Below are 16,467 nucleotides of genomic sequence, written 5' to 3'. Positions count from 1 at the left end.
ATAAGATATGCAAGACATATTATAAATGTGATTTTGTTTGTAAGATCCAGACTGATAAAACCAAGTATTAATGGTTAAGATTTCATGGATTTAGAATTACTGCCTGTTGAGCTGGGATTGTCATTTTCATTAGAAAGATGGGTTTTCCTTAGCCAAGTATTACAAATTCTGACATCCAATGTTTGAATTTGCTTTCATTCATGAGACAGGCAAACTGACCAACATACTGGAATAATATAGATTTGTAGAGTCCCTGAATTGGATTAGACTTGTGGCAAAATTTTACAGAGATATGTGTGACGTGAGCTGTAGTGAACTGAGTGGCAGAACTGTGGGACACATGCGGTGAGGCTCATTGTGACATTTGGTTCACTTCAGTCCATCTTTCACAACTTAGACAAACAGCATTGCCAAATTTACCAGTGGCAAGATGGTAGTTGCTCATTATTGCTTGTTAAATGCCTTGTTAACATCACTACTTGCCTCATTTAATATTCATACTCTCACCATTCCATACTCCCCAACAAGCTAAATATCGAGAAATCTTTATGGAACTAGAGCACCTGGCAGACTCTGCTTGCTCCTTGCTCCAAATGATCTCCCTTTTGGAAATTAAGCACCAATATTTCTGAGCATACTACTTGTACATTGACCCTGTGCATCCCGTGTCTACAGAAATTAGCATTTGATGTACTAATATCTGGTCTTTAATGCTGTATCACAGGCTGCACTGGTAACTATCACTGTAATGCTGCAGTGAGGATAAGCATCCACCTCATGGACAGGTTGTGCCTCCAGGCTTCTTGTCCACTGTCTTAGTGCTCACTTGCTCGAAATCTACTTAGATTATCACAGAATCCATGCCCTTTATTGCCTTTCCAATTTGTGCTTTGCCCCTTTGGCAAGGTTCAGATACAAGGCTCAAATTGCTGATGCTTTGCCTCGCTGTTTAAGGCAGATGCAGTCAGGAAGTTTGTCATAGTTTCACCAGGTCTCAGTCAAGTGAAGGGGAATAGCCTGCTTTCTAAGGGGGTCCTAGTAAAATCTGACAAGGGCAGCCTTTGATACCAGTCCATTGCCCTGTTGAAGCAGTTAGGGTCTGCATACTCCCATTAGGGATGAGGAGTTGAATGATGGAAGCACACCACCTCTTTCAACTTCTGCCCTACCATGTGAGATGAAAGTGAGTGGCAAAACTGTTCCTCTTTGTGCAGGTGGGTAAGTGTCTCAAGAGAGTATGCAGGACTAGTATTGAGGGTGGAGTACAATGAGTGGGCAAGATGTTGTAGGCAGTAGTGAGTGACAGAATATAAACCATGATGGAACAGTAGTAGAGGTAAAGCCAACATAAGGTTTGTGAGGGAAATCGTGTCACTTAACCAAGCAGAGTGGAGAAGGACATTCCTCTTCCTACAATGTTGGGCATCCCTTCAAATGGCTGAAGCTGCTTTAGAATAGAAGTTCACACCAACCCTCCGAACAGTAACCCACCCAGACCTGTTGCCCTACCCTATTATCCTATATTTACCCCTGACTAATGCATCTCACCTACACATCCCTGATTCATGTCATGTGCACATCTTTGGGCTGTGGGAGGAACTGGAGCACCCAGAGGAAACCCAAACAGACATGGGGAAAATGTGCAAACTCCACACAGATGGTCGCCTGAGGCTGAATTTGAACCCAGATCCCTGGCGCTGTGAGGCAGCAGTGCTGTCCATTTTAACCTGGGTGGTCTTCTGCAATGATCTCCACTACTGATTCTGGGGGAGGGGGAGGTTTTGTCTGTCTCCCACACCCTTCAGGAGCAGGGAGCGGCTTGCAAGTTGTAGCATCAATTTCCTCCACCCTACCTTTGATATGTCTGGGGCAAATGTCAAGAATCATTTGGGCAGCTGCAGACTGAGGTTATTGTGTGGATGTACAATAGGGTTATAAAGATAACATGCATGCGAGGGATCCTTGGAAATTCTGGGATAGCTGGTGAATAGTGAGTTGAGACATACAATATGATGATGTAGCTAATTAATGGAGAGAGTTTGTTAAGATAGGGTGATAAAACCTACTAAGCCTTGGGGCGGCAAACCCATTGTTTAAAAAAAGCTGGATGCAACTTGGATTTAGTTAGTAACAGTTGAATTCAACTCTTGGACTTCCTTGCAGCTAGTGCCACATGAGGCAGGTAAAGTTTTATAGCTACTTTGTAGTATTGGATTACCTCATCCTAAATTTTATTACCAGTTATGTAATTTTTAGTCCAAAAATACTTTTTTTGTACAAAAAACTTTTGTGTATGGTGAGGATGGTCGAATTGCTTTCTTTTTAGTGCCCTGTTTTGACTAAAACAATTTTTCAAGTCAGAACGCACTTGCCAATTCAGTGTTTAACTGTTAAAGCTCTGTGATTGTACAATACATGTTTTTTTTAGGTTTCCAAAAAATAACTAGAATACTATTCTAGGGGAGGTGACAGCCTGCTAGTATTATCGCTGACTGGTTAATCCAGAGACCCAGGTAATGTTCTGGGGACCCTGGTTTGAATTCCACTAATGCAGCCAGTCAAATTTGAACTTAATAAAAATCTGAATTAAATGTTTACTGATGACTACAAATCCATTGTCAATTATCCGGAAAAACTTGCATGGTTCACTAATATCCTTTTAGGGAAGGAAACTACCATCCTTACCTAATCTGGTCTACAAGTGACTCCAGGCCCACAGTAATGTGGTTGACTCTGAACTGCGCTATGGCCAGTTCGGGCTGGGTAATATGTTGGCCAGTCAGCAAAACCCTCATCCTGTGAATGAAAAAAAATTGTAATTAATACTCAATCTAAATAAAAATGATAACATCCTGAGATCATGATTGATCTGAATATTACACATTCTGGTTCAATTCTGGTCTCCCTGTGATAAAATGGTAAACTTGAGAGGTGCAGAAAAGATTTATAAAGATGTTGGTAGGATTGGAGGGGTTAAGCTATAGGGAAAGGCTATATCAGTCTGGTTTCAAAACTAAAACAATTTCTTTAGTTTATTTGTCAGTTTAATGTACAAAACTTAAAACACAAAACATCACAAGAAAACTTATATGTTTAGAATGTCAGAAAATGTTCCACAGGGCACAACTGTGCAGTTTTATGCTCCAGACTTCAATGTTGAAATAGAAATTGCCCGTCATCTGAAGAGTCGTCTGAACTCAATGTTAGTTTGCCCTTTCTTCATGGATGCTCCCTGACCTGATGTGATTTCCGGCATTTTTTTATTTTCAATTTGAACATTTTCAGGTAGGGTGTGGTTAATGACAAAGCCACGATTTTTATTGATCATCCTCACTTTATCCTGAAGTGGTGGTTTATGGGCTTTGCTTTGAGTTGCTGCAGTTTTTGCGCTAATGGAACTATTATTGTGTTAAGCAATGAGTTGAAAGATTTTAACTCAGCTTTGAGAAAAGACTGTGCTAAGGTTGGGATGGTGGAAAACTTGCAGGTGCTGGTGTTCTTATGATGTTTTTGCCTATTCTGTGGTAGAGTTTGCAGGGCTGGAAGATATTAAGATGTATACTTTACGAGTTGTGATGGTGTGCCCTGTAGTTCATGCATAGTGCAGCCACAGTGTGCTAACGGTACATCATCGGGAATGATGAAGAGCTTTTAATTGAAACGTCGACTCTTCTGCTCCTCGGATGCTGCCTGACGTGCTGTGCTTTTCCAGCGTCACAGTCTTGACTCTAATCTCCAACATCTGCAGACCCCACTTCTGCGTAACTTCACTGCAAAGCCTCTTCCAAGGATGCCTACCTTGAAGTTCTCCTTCCTCTGCAAGGATCTCAGTGAGTCTCTCTCTCACTGCACCCCCCAGATCATCATCTCTGCCCTGAAGCTCTTCAGCCACTTTGGACTGAGAGATAGTAAGCAGACTGATTACTTTAAGCATATTGAATATTTTTACACCTGCACCCAACTGGTGAGTACTGTATTCCATCATGCTGTCTAATAGATGTCAACAAGGCTCGGAGATGAACTACTTGTCAGAGAACCTAGTCTCAACCCTGCTCTTGCAATTACGCTGATCCAGTTTAACATTTGAAAAGATGTTGGTGATGGGTCACTTGCAATCATGCCACCTTTTAAGTTCAGTAGTACGTGTATTTTTTGCTCAAGATAGATAGTTTTTCCTAACACTTAGGGACTGTGATGCTTTCTGTAACTTAGTTGAATGTTCTATGGCATGTGCAGATGGGTTCCCTCATTAAGAGAGCTAGGAATGGAGCTGACTATTGCAAAATGGTCAATGAACAACCACTCATTAATTTTATATTAGTGGCAAGATCTTTGAAACAACTAAAGATGTTGGCGAGTAGATTGCAGTTCTGAGGCATGCTTGCAGCAATGTTTTGAGGCTGTACTGATTAATCTCTGCTAACCGTGACTGTTTTCCTTGAAGTTTGATTCCAGCCATTAAAAGATGATGGCTTTTGATCACTAGTACTCTCTGTTCTGTCTTTTGTTGCCATATTAAATGCCTTCATGGCATTTGCTGTCACTTTGAATCTGATATTGTGCTCATTTCACTATCTCGATGGTTGTGTGACAAGATGAGAAGATTTAAAATATTATAATATGCTTTGAAGATCTAAATAGAAATGCTGTCACCTAAAAACAACACATTCTCTTGAGATCTGTGGCTGAAGTACACATTACAAAGCTGGAGAAGTTGAACGATCTTTTCGAATTTGCAGTTGCAGCTTTGTTGTGTTTCATTAGTACTTTAAACTATCCTCATCAAAAAAATACTTTCTCCTGCTGAACTCTTGATCAAGAAGAATCTGCCTATGTTACTTGACTGATCCTTTTTGATAATTTTAAACTTGGGAAAGGGATATCCTGTTTACAATTTGAGTTTCTCTTAAAGTCTTTGCATGTGGCTAGTTACCTTTTATGAGGAAATACAAGGAAAACTTCATAACATGATTGAAATTACAGCATTGAAAGAACTTAAGCAGTTCCATTGGTTATTCAATGGTAGAATTCTCACCTACTATGAAAGCGTAGAAGGAATTTAATCGGCCATTATAATGATGCTTGCTTACCAGGTCCTTGACAAAATCTGCTCCTTTATCATTAGTTATTAATAGCTGATCACCATATCAGACTGCATTATGGTATTTGCATCCATGGCATTCTTTTAAACCTTGAGTTGCACATCAGTCCCTGTTTCCTTTACATCATAAAATCTGCTTCATGTCACCTGTCAACCTCTTCCTGTTTCAATGCCTGTTCCACTGAAACCCTTTTACCACAACTTTGTTATAGAGCCATAGAGATGTACAAAATGGAAACAGACCCTTTATCCAACTCCGAAATAAATTGAGTCTCATTTGGCCCATATTCATATATCCATCCAGATACCTTTTAAATGTTGTAATTGTACCAGCCTCCACCACTTCCTCTGGCAGCTCATTCCATCTTCAGATTTGAACTTTGTGCTTGCAATCTTCATCCCGTAAGTCCCAGCTCATTCAAATCTGTTACAAATAATGCACTCCTCTAAACAACACAAAAATAAAACCAAGAACTGCACATGTTGAAACCTGAAACAAAAACAGAAATTTCTCGAGAAACTGAGCAGGCCAGGCAGCACCTGTGGAGAGAAAGCAGAGTTAACATTTTGAGTTGAGTGACCCTTCTTCAGAACCTTCAGTACAGTTGCAGATCCAAATATGTCCTCAATTTTTGGAGAGTCTGATGAAGATAAGAGCCATGTAAATTGCATGTAATGGGTACTATTGCCATTAGGTGAATACAAATCATCTGAATTCTTACTTTTTACATTGCACCTTATGCTGTCTATTTTGTGAAGAAATGTAGGTTTTAGATTTACCTAGTGTAAGTGTTTTTCCACCTGATTTAAAAGTGTTTGCATTCATTGTCTTTACAGAAGAATTACAAAGAGGCTGAAGAAGATTGCAAAAATAGTAAGTTGTCTAAGATAAATTATTTATATGTTGAATTGGAGATCATGAATCCAGTTTTTAATTAATTCTCCTTTGGTAAGAATTTTAATGTTGAATAAAAACTAAACATGTCTCCTATGATTTTTGGTGATAGATGAAATCTTAACATGTTAAATTAACTTTTCTGTTCCAAGTCCTATGCTTCCATGAAATTCTGGGGGAAAACCTCTTAAGAGATGTGTTGGCATCAATGATTCTCGAGGGAAAACTGAAGGATGTTTATGATGCTTTGTGCGATTGTAAGACTACGGACTGTATGGTAGGTCAGCATTTTGGCAATTGAAATTTGTTTTGTAATTAATGTGATTTCAGTAGAATTCATAGCGCACAAAGCACATGTCGCTTTATGCTTCCAGAATGGAACCTCCTTAAACCATCTGAGACGGTTACTTCACTTGCTGACGGAGCTGCAGGTAAGAGACTAATGGATGATTGCAGAACTTAATCATGCTTTCCTTCAATCAAGTAATGCAGGAACAGATAACTTGTTGTATATTTTTTGGAGGGTGAGAATTTGCATATACTGGGTTATTACATTAGATGTAGAATGAATGTTGTCGTAACATGAAGTTCCACCTAGTATCACTAGCAATATGTCTTGTCACAGAACTGTTCGAGTGCTGACTTGCAAAATGAACATCTCACTTTTATGCTATTTCCCTGCCTTCTCTCTGTACCCTTGCATTGTTTTTGCTTTTTAGATAACCACCTAATTCCTTTTGAATGTCTGAATTAAACTGTCCCACCACATCGTCTGAATATATTCTGGACCCTAATTACTTGTTGCATGAAAAGCATACGCTCATATCATCTTTTGCAAATTACTTAAAATCAGTTCCCTCTGCGAGTCATGGAGTAATACAGCACGGAAACAGGCCCTTCAGCCCAAACTGGTACATGCTGACCATGGTGCCCGCTCAGCTAGTTCCAATTGCCTGCGTTTAGTCCATATCCCTCTAAATCCTTCTATCCATGTACTTATTCAGATGATTTTTAAATGTTGCTATTATATCTGCCTCAACCACTTTTTCTGGCAGCCCATTGCATATATGCGTCACTCTCTGCATAAAGGAGTTGCCCCTTGGGTCCTTCTTAAATCTTTCCCCTCTCACCCTAAACCTATGCCCTCTAGTTTTCAACTCCCCATCCCTGGGAAAATACAATATGCATTCATCCTATCTATGCCCCTTATGATTTTATACACCTCATTCTCCTACTTTCCAAGAAATAAAGTCCTATCCAGGCCAATCTCTCCCTTTAACTCAGGCCGACTGATCCTGGCAACATCCTTGTAAATCTTCTTTGCACTCTTTCCAGTTTAACGATATCTTTCCTATAACAAGGTGACTAAAACTGTATACAATACTCCAATGCGGCCTCACTAATGACTTATATAACTGTAATGTAACATCCCAACCTCGATACTCAGTGCCTTAATCGGTGAAGTCCAGCACGCTAAATGCCTTCTTCACCACCGTGTCTACCTGTAATGCCACCTTCAATCAACTATGTACTTTGTACTCCTAGGTCTCTCTGTTCCACCACATTCCTCAAGACCTTACCCATTTAATGTATACATCCTACCTTGGTTGACTTTCCAAAGTGCAACACCTCACACTTACCTGTATTGAATTGCATTTGTCAATCCTTAGCGCATTTCCCCACCTGATCCAAGATCCTTCTGTAACTTTTGATAACCTTCCTCACTGTCAACGATACTCCTAATTTTGCATCATCCACAATTATGCAATTCAAAACAGTACAAAAATAAACCCAAATAATAAAAAAATCCCAACCCACCCTCCTGTACAAATGTATAAACATATATAGAAAAATATAAAATTTAATTAAAACCTAAATTAACTTTTTAACTAAATAAATAAATAACCAACAACAAACAAATAAATAGTAATAACTCATCCCAGCCAAACAAAACACTGATACATTCACAGTTCCTCCTCCCTGGATATTGGAATCGTGAAACACAATCATTACAGCTATATAAAAGCCCTTGTTAGTGTGGCAGATAAACCTGTGTCCAGGTATTCTAAAAAGGGCTGCCATGTCTTGTAAAAATTCTCAGTTTTGTGGTGTACCATATTTATGAGAAAATCTAGGGGACTATGCTTCATAACAATCTTCCACCAACCCGACAGGCCCAGGAGGTTTTATGGATATCCAACCTAGCAAGATATTCTTTCTTGCACAGAATGTGAGAATATTGAAAAGTTTTTTCTTATGCACGTCTGCAGGAAATACAATGGGTAGGCCCAAAAGGAGAGAGATAGGGTCCCCCTCCACCCCTACACCCAAAATCCTCACCATTGCCCCTGACACAGCACTCCAATATGTTTGAAGCCTATCGCAAGACCAAAGACAATGGGTAAGAGTGCCCGTGCAGACTTTGCAATTGGGACATGCTGAAGATGTTTTTGGTTTAAATTTTGACAAATGGTCTGGAGCCAAGTGGACCCTGTGGAGAATCTTCAACTGTAAAGCATGGGTCCTATTGCAAATTGATATCTTCTTTGCATTCTCCCAAATATCCTCCCATTCCTCTGAGGAAACTTCAACACCCTGCTCTCTTTTCCACATCTTGCAGAGTCGATCAGACTCATCTGGGTTGGCACCCCCCAACTGATGATATAAAGTACTGACAGAGAGTGTACTCTTAGCCCTTAGCACCCCCCTCTCTATGTCACATTTGCAGGGTTCAGTCAAAAGTGTGGTTTTTTTGAATAAAATCCCTAACTTGAAAAAAAACAAAAGACGTCTCTATTAGGTAACTTGTACTTCCGTACTAACTGATCAAAAGACATCATTACGCTCCCTCAAATAAATCACCCATGCAAGATACACCCCTAGCTGCTCAACATTTAAATCATGAATCTATCATACCTGTTTGAAAACCCGGCATATCCATTAAAGGTGTAAACAAAGATGTTTTGCCAATATTGCCTCCCCCCTGCCGAATTGCCCTCCATGCTTGAACAGTATTGATGACTATTAGGTTATGGCAATTTCCCTAACTGTCCTCCTCTTGTCCAAAAACAGCAAACTGGTAAGGGGGCACCTTGCCTGGGAGGTTTTGATATCTAGCCATATTGAAAGAGGATCCCCACAAACTCAGTCACTCACGTAGATCAAAAGTGAGCTTAATTGGTAATTTTTAATGTCTGGAAGGTCCACTCCCCCCAGTCTGTGAGGCAACTGCAGTTTGGCTAGTTTAATGAGGGGCCGCTTACGATGCCAAGTAAAGGAGCTGAACCAGCCGTTCAGTCTCCTGAGTGTTTGTTATTGAAAATCAGGGGGAGCATCCGTATAGGGTATAGCAAATGAGGGAGAATATTCATCTTAATATCCAACCCAACCACGAGACTGGAACTGCCTCCCATCTTTGAAGATCTTGTTTAATTTTTCCAAATAATTGAGTAAAATTAGCTTTAAACAGCCAATCCAGAACTGGAGTAATGAATATGCCCAAATACACACAAACCCCTGTGACCACCTAAATGGGAATCTATAGTTGCCCTCAAGAGACAGCTCCTTCGTTAGACCACCCATAGGCATAGCCTCTTATTTAGCAAAATCAATCTTATACCCTGAAAAAGTGCCAAACACGCGAATGCATTGTATCAGGCGAGGCACTGAAACTGCTGGATTTGTCAAAAAAATTAGGACATCGCCTGCATACAACGAGATCTTATGTAATTTTGACCCCACTTCTGGAGCTGATATATTGGGATCCCCATGAATGGCCTCCGCCAATGGTTCAATCACCAATGTAAAAAGCAACGGTGAAAGGGGGCAGCCCTGCCAGTTGCCCCGAAAAATATTAAAATTGCTTGATCATACTCCATTGGTAGTGACTGCCGCGAGAGGTACACTGTAGAGAACCTTTACCCATCTTATGAAGACTTCACCCAAACCAAACCGCTCTAGAGTATAGAAAAAGTACGGCCACTCAACTCAGTCAAATGCCTCCTCTGCATCTAAAGAAATCACCAATCCCTGTATTGACTGCTGTTGGCATGCTTGAATTACGTTAAGCAGCCTCCTAACATTATTGGAGGATCTGCGGCTCTTTATAAAGCCCGTCTGATCCTCTTTAATAATAGAAGGTAACACAGTCTCCAGCCTTAACGCACGAGCCTTAGAGAGGATTTTAAAGTCCACATTTAAGAGCGAGATGCACCTGTATGAAGCACAGTCTTCCGGGTCCTTCCCTTTTTTAAGGATAAGTGAAATATTGGCCTCTCTCAGAGATGGTGGGAGACAATCATGACTGTATGAATCATTAAACGTATTCAGCATCGGGCCTGACAGTGTACTTATAAATTCCTTATAGAATTCACTCGGAAGTCCGTCAGGACCGGGCGCTTTTCCACTCTGAAGCTGCCTCACAGCTCCCTGCACTTCTTGCTCTGTTAATGGGGCATTGAGAAAGGACTGTTGTTTGGGAGTCACACTCAAGACCTTTAGATCTCTAAAAAAGGATTCCATTTTGGCCTGCCTCTCCTCACAATCCTCAGATTGGTATAACTTAGAGTAAAATCTCTGGAACGCCACATTAATATTTTTAGAATCACGTTAGGTTCCCAGACCCCTCCCTAATCGACGTAATGGTTTGTGAGGTACTCCTCTTTCTGGCAAGGTATGCTAAGTATTTGCCTGGCTTGTCACCATGCTTGTATAACCTTTGCTTTGAAAAAGCCAGCTCCTCCTTTGCCGTCTATGTGATCATGGAATTTAGTGCAGACCGCAGTGCCGTAATCCTCTGTAATTTGACCAACGAGGGTCTGTCAAAATAGGCCTTCTCGGCTACCTTCAACCGTGCTTCAAGGAGACGTTGCTGCTCACCCTTCTGCCGCTTCCTACTGGTGGAATATGAAATAACTAACCCCCGGCATAGGCTTTGGCAGTTTACCAGAGAACGGATGAGCTATCAACTGAGCCTATGTTGATGTCTAGGAATGCCTGAAATTCCCGAGAGAAATACTCCACAAGCCTACTGTCCATGAGAATAAAGGGATCCATTGTTGTGGCTCTGTTCGCCGAGCTGGGAATTTGTGTTGCAGATGTTTCGTCCCCTGTCTAGGTGACATCTTCAGTGCTTGGGAGCCTCCTGTGAAGCGCTTCTGTGATGTTTCCTTCGGCATTTATAAACCACTATAAATGCCGGAGGAAACATCACAGAAGCGCTTCACAGGAGGCTCCCAAGCACTGAGGATGTCACCTAGACAGGGGACGAAACGTCTGCAACACAAATTCCCAGCTCGGCGAACAGAACCACAACAACGAGCACCTGAGCTACAAATCTCACAAACTATGAAAGGGATCCATTTGCCAGTATCTTGAACCCACTGTAACATCCTTAAACTTAACCATAAGGTACACTGGAGCATGATCAGAGATGGTAATGTTACCAATTGTACAAGATGCCACCAGATCTAGTGTTATCGCAGGGGTCAGAAAAAAATCAATCCTTGTGTGACATCTATGCGGATTGGAGAAAAACGTGAAATCCCTCCCTGTAGCGTGAAGCTGCCTCCAGATGTCCACCAACCCTAATTCCCCTGACAGACCCACTAACTGTTTAGTTTGTACAGAGGGTATGAGGGACCTTTGGGCAACCTGTCTTTTGTGGGGTCCATGAGACAGTTAAAAGCTCCCCCTGTAATGATGTGCCGGGACTTGAGATTTATCAGTTTAGAAAAAGCATCTACCAAAAATTTAAGGGGATGAGTTGGGGGACAATAAACATTTAAAACACCGCATTCTTCCCCATTTATCAAGGCTTTAAGAATTACACACCTCCCGTATGTGTCTTTAACACATTCCAACAATTTAAATGGGAGATTCTTCCGAACCAATATAAGTACTCCCCTACTTCTGGTATTAAATGATGAAAAATAAACTCGTTCAAAGCCATTCTGCTATAATTTCAGATGCTCCTTGTCATCCTGTAACAAAACAATATTAACCTTCTCCATTCTAAGACTCAAGAATACCTTCTTCCTCTTAATTGGTGTGTGACTTCCCTTGATATTCCAGGTACACTATTTAATCAAATCATTAGCCATAATCTTCTGCAATTACATTTAAATTCCAGAGAGGAGGAACCCGAACCACAAACTGCTGAGCCATAGTTTCACATGATCCACCAAAAAAAAACTACATAAACTAAAACCACTACATTTAACAAACCTACAAAATGATTAAAAATAAAAAAAAAACAAAAACCAGAAAACCATCCAACATATAAAGCGCCAACAGCGCTGAGTAGTGGAACTCACCCCCTGCCCGGAGGGGGCAACTACCCGTCCCGAACTGCCCATAAGTAGGCATCTAACCATCTCAACCACCTTCACTTCTCCCAGCTAGAGCCGCACCACAAACACAAGCTGAAAAGAATAAACACCCCATAGAATATTGCTTAAAAAAGAAAGGAGAAATAAATACCCCACCCATCCTTTGGTATATCCTAACTTAGAAATTGCAAATGTGCATCGTAACCACCACCAGACATAGTTTAAACCAAATTATTATCAATAGAGGAAAAGAAAAGAAAAATAAAGCTCCAACTGGATTTCCTCTGTTTCTTTCACAGAATGATAAACACATACCCAAGCAACACTATATATACATACTATGATTGTTCAGATTAGGTTAGATTGTCCACAAAGTTCTTGCCTTCTCCGATGTGTCAAAGAGATGCATGGATCCATCTAAGGTGATCCGAAGCACTGCCGGATATCTCAGGGAGTACTGAATCCCAAGCTCCCTCAGAATTCTCTTGACACTGTCGTAAGATTTTCGTTTCTGGATCACCACCGCTGAAAAGTCCTGAAAAAACATGATCTTAGAACCCTCGTAAATTAGGGCCTTCGGATCCTTCCCCTGGACTCTGGAAACCTCCATGACTCTCTCCTTATCCTGGTAATGATGGAACCGCACCAGGAGAGGATGAGGACGGTGACCCAGACATGATCTCAGTGCTGTAACAGGGTGAGCCCTCTCTATCTTCAGTCCTCTCATGCCAGCCTCCAAGTCAAGGCATTTCGGAAGCCAATCTTCATCAAATTCTGCAGGCCGCTCACCTTCCTTACCCTCAGGCAGACCGATGATCTGAATGTTTTTTCTCCTGCCCCTGTTTTCAAGATCATCCACTTGGTCACACAAATTATGAACCTGCATCTTCAGGGCTTGGATCTCATCCTTGAATGAACTGGCATCAGCTTCTACCATTGTGACCCTGTGCTCCACCTCATCCGTCCTCTTCTCCAGGTCTCCCAGCTGCTGCTCATGCTTCTGCTGGAGAGACTGGAGCCAGCTTCTCTTCAATCTGTTTCCCCAGCATCTCACGAGATTTCGAGAGCTGGTTCACCAGGTTCTGGAGAGTAATCGGCTCCGAGGCTGCTGCAGACCCGGCCTCAGATGCTCCTCCTCCCTTTTTCGGCATTTCTGGACAGCTGAAAATACAGGTTAGTTAATTTTTAGACGTTTCTTGGGACTCCACAATCTTTCCAGAGTCCCAAGAAATCCCGATGACCTGTGTTGGGTGGGTTAAAGGACCATCCCGCTCCTGCTGCGATGTGAAGCTCTGCAGTGCGATCTTCTCAGATCGCAGCCATCTTAGATCTCCATCAAGTCGATTTTGAATCCAATTAGGTAGTTCTCCCTGGATCCCATGCAAGCTAACCTTCATGACTAGCCTGCTGTGTGAGACCTTGTCAAAGGCCTTACTAAAGTCCACATAGACAACATCCACTGCCCTGCCCTCATCTATCCTCTTGGTTAGCTCTTTGAAAAACTCTAAAAGATTGTCAGATATACCTTCCTGCACACAAATCCATGCTGAATATCCCTGATCACACCTTGACTATCCAAATGTTGGTTGATCCTGTCCCTCAGTATCCTCTCCAACAACTTGTCTACCTCTGATGTCGGGCTCACTCCTGTAATTCCCTGGCTTGTCTTTGCTACCTTTCTTTAACAGTGGAACAACATTAACCATTCTCCAATCTTCCAAAATTTCACCTGTGGCTAGAAATGAAGCAAACATCTCTGCCAGGGCCTCTGCAATTTCTTCCCTAGCTTCCCACAATGTCCGAGGATGGACTTGACCAGGCCCAGGGGATTTATCCACCTTAATGTGCTTCAAGTCTGCACACACCTCCTCTCTGATAATATATGTACAGCCCAAAACATCCTGACTTGTTTTCCTTATTTCCTTATCATCCATGATTCTCTCCTCAGTAAACACTGAGGAGAAATATTCATTTAAAATCTCCCCCATCTCCTGCGGCTCTACACACAGACGGCCATGCTGATCTTTAAGGGAACCTATTCTCTCCGCAGCCATCCTTTTACCCTTAATATAGCTATAGAATCTCTTGGAATTATCTTTAACCTTATCTGCCAGATCTGTCTCATACCCTCTTTTTGCTCTTCTGATTTCCCTCTTAAGTGTGCCCTACACTTTTTATAGTCATCTAGGGATTCACTTGAGCCGGTTAGCTTAAACCCAATTTATGCCTTCTTCTTTTTCCTTACCAGAGCCTCAATATCTCTTGTCAGCCAGCGATCTCTCAACCTGCCAGTTTTTCCCTTCACCCTAAGAGGGACATAATGACCCTAGACTCTTGATGCCTCACTTTTAAAAGCCTCCCATTTGCCAGTCATTCCTTTTCCTTCAAACAAAGACTCACTCAATGGACCTCTGCTAGATCTTCCTAATGGCCCTGCTCCAGTTTAGCGCCTTAACCTGTAGACCTGTCCTTTCTTTATTCATAACTATGTTAAAACTAAGTGCGTTATGGTCATTGGACCCAAAATGCTCTCCGACTGACACTTCAGTCACTTGCCCGACCTTGTTTCCTAAGAGAAGGCCTAGTGTTGCACTCTCCTGAGTAGGGCCCTCAATATATTGATTTACCTAAATTTCTTGGACACATTTGACAAATTCCACCCCATCCAGACCTTTTACACTGTGGATGGCTTATCAATACAGCGGAAATTAAAATCGCCAACCAACACTACTTTATTATTCCTATAGGTATCTGCAATCTCTCTACACATCTGCTCCTCTAGTATCTACTGGCTATTTGGGGGTCTAAAATACAGTCCCAACAAAATGACCATCCTCCTCTTGTTTCTACATTCTAACCATTTGGCCTCATTTGATGATCCCTTAAGATTATCCTGTCTAAACACTGTTGTTATGTCTTCACTTATTAAAAGGACAATTCCCCCTTCTCGTTTACTTGTACTTCTATCACACCTGTAGCTTCTGTATCCTGGAACATCGAGCTGCCTGTCCTGCCCTTCTTTCAGCCACGTTTCTGTTATGGTTATACTATCCAGTTATGGCTACAATATCTTGTTCTTGATACTTATTAAAGTAGGAAAATTTTATTTCTCTACTGTCTGCAGTCCTCTCATGACTTTGAATGCTTTATCAAGTTTCTTCTCAGCTTTCTCTTCCCAAGAAAAGCTGTTCCAACTTCTCCAATCTGTTTTCGTAATTGAAGTTCCTCATCCCTATAATGAGTCTCATAAATCTGATCTGCATTCCCAATTTTATCTTCTTTCTCTAAGAAATGCAATGATATATTTCAGTGTAATATGCTCAGTGCTTAGATCAGCAGTCTGTGGGTGAGAATGCTCCATTAGATGCTGGTTCTATTTTGTGTTTGGATTCATGGCTACTGGGAAAGAACCCTACCTTGAAATCCAGTAAAGACCAATGATTATCTTAGCTGGATCAATTAAAGGCGCAGAAGATGACAAGGTAGATTTTTGAATGCCACTATTATCGTGCCATTATTAGTAGTTTTATGTAGCATTTCTGCTACTTTTATCATCAAAGGTTCCTTTTGGCTAAGTTCATAAATATGGTTACCTTAATTTTTTTTGTATCTGAGCAAATAGAAATACTTTGGCTGTTGTTGCAAAAGAGCTATGTGTTGGTAATCTCACAATTTGATACAAATTAAAATATTTGAAGCTTCATAATACTATTATGTTAACTGTGAATCTTGTGAACTTTTTGAGAAGATCGTAACAAGAAAATCGTAAACACTTGGATTTCCAGTTTTAGATGTGACATGGGTACCTTTCCTTGTTTAAGTGGGACAAATTAGTTCTTGGTCACAGAATAATTGTGATTTTTCTGAAGTGATTTTAATAATCTGTTAATAAGTGGGCTGCAAATTTTTATATTTATAAAAAGTGATGCAGATTAGACACTTTCAGGATGTTAATTATTGATATGAACTTTTTCTCTTCAGCAGGCAGCAACTAATGATGCTCTCTTTTCATCAGAGCAAGATGCCAAAGGTCTGTGCTGACATTGTGGAGCTAAATGCAGTCATGCAATGAATTATGCTGATTAAAAATGAACAATATCAGCTATGTCTCTGGTGCAATCTTTTATTGGCTGTCTCCCTGA

General features: G+C 41.1%; 1 protein-coding gene across 4 annotated transcripts in view; it reads left to right on the top strand.

The window, feature by feature from the left end:
• LOC122560734 (ATP-dependent RNA helicase with zinc finger domain-like) overlaps nucleotides 1-16,467 on the top strand; it is a 569,578-nt gene that overhangs the window by 32,442 nt on the left and 520,669 nt on the right. For 3 of the 4 annotated variants that reach the window (XM_043711726.2, XM_087997765.1, XM_087997764.1), the window contains 4 exons: nucleotides 5,939-5,975; nucleotides 6,149-6,273; nucleotides 6,371-6,427; nucleotides 16,307-16,355. In XM_043711726.2, the coding sequence (XP_043567661.1) occupies nucleotides 5,939-5,975; nucleotides 6,149-6,273; nucleotides 6,371-6,427; nucleotides 16,307-16,355 (268 nt within the window). The remainder of the gene's footprint in view (nucleotides 1-5,938; nucleotides 5,976-6,148; nucleotides 6,274-6,370; nucleotides 6,428-16,306; nucleotides 16,356-16,467) is intronic. The other variant, XM_087997766.1, reaches the window with a different exon arrangement.

The sequence above is a fragment of the Chiloscyllium plagiosum genome, unplaced genomic scaffold, assembly GCF_037043375.1.
Source record: "Chiloscyllium plagiosum isolate Xiang-an unplaced genomic scaffold, Cpla_swu_hap1 HiC_scaffold_20, whole genome shotgun sequence".
NCBI lineage: Eukaryota > Metazoa > Chordata > Chondrichthyes > Orectolobiformes > Hemiscylliidae > Chiloscyllium > Chiloscyllium plagiosum.
The sequence above is the reverse complement of the archived record's forward strand: the minus strand, read 5'-3'. Positions and strand labels throughout refer to the sequence as shown.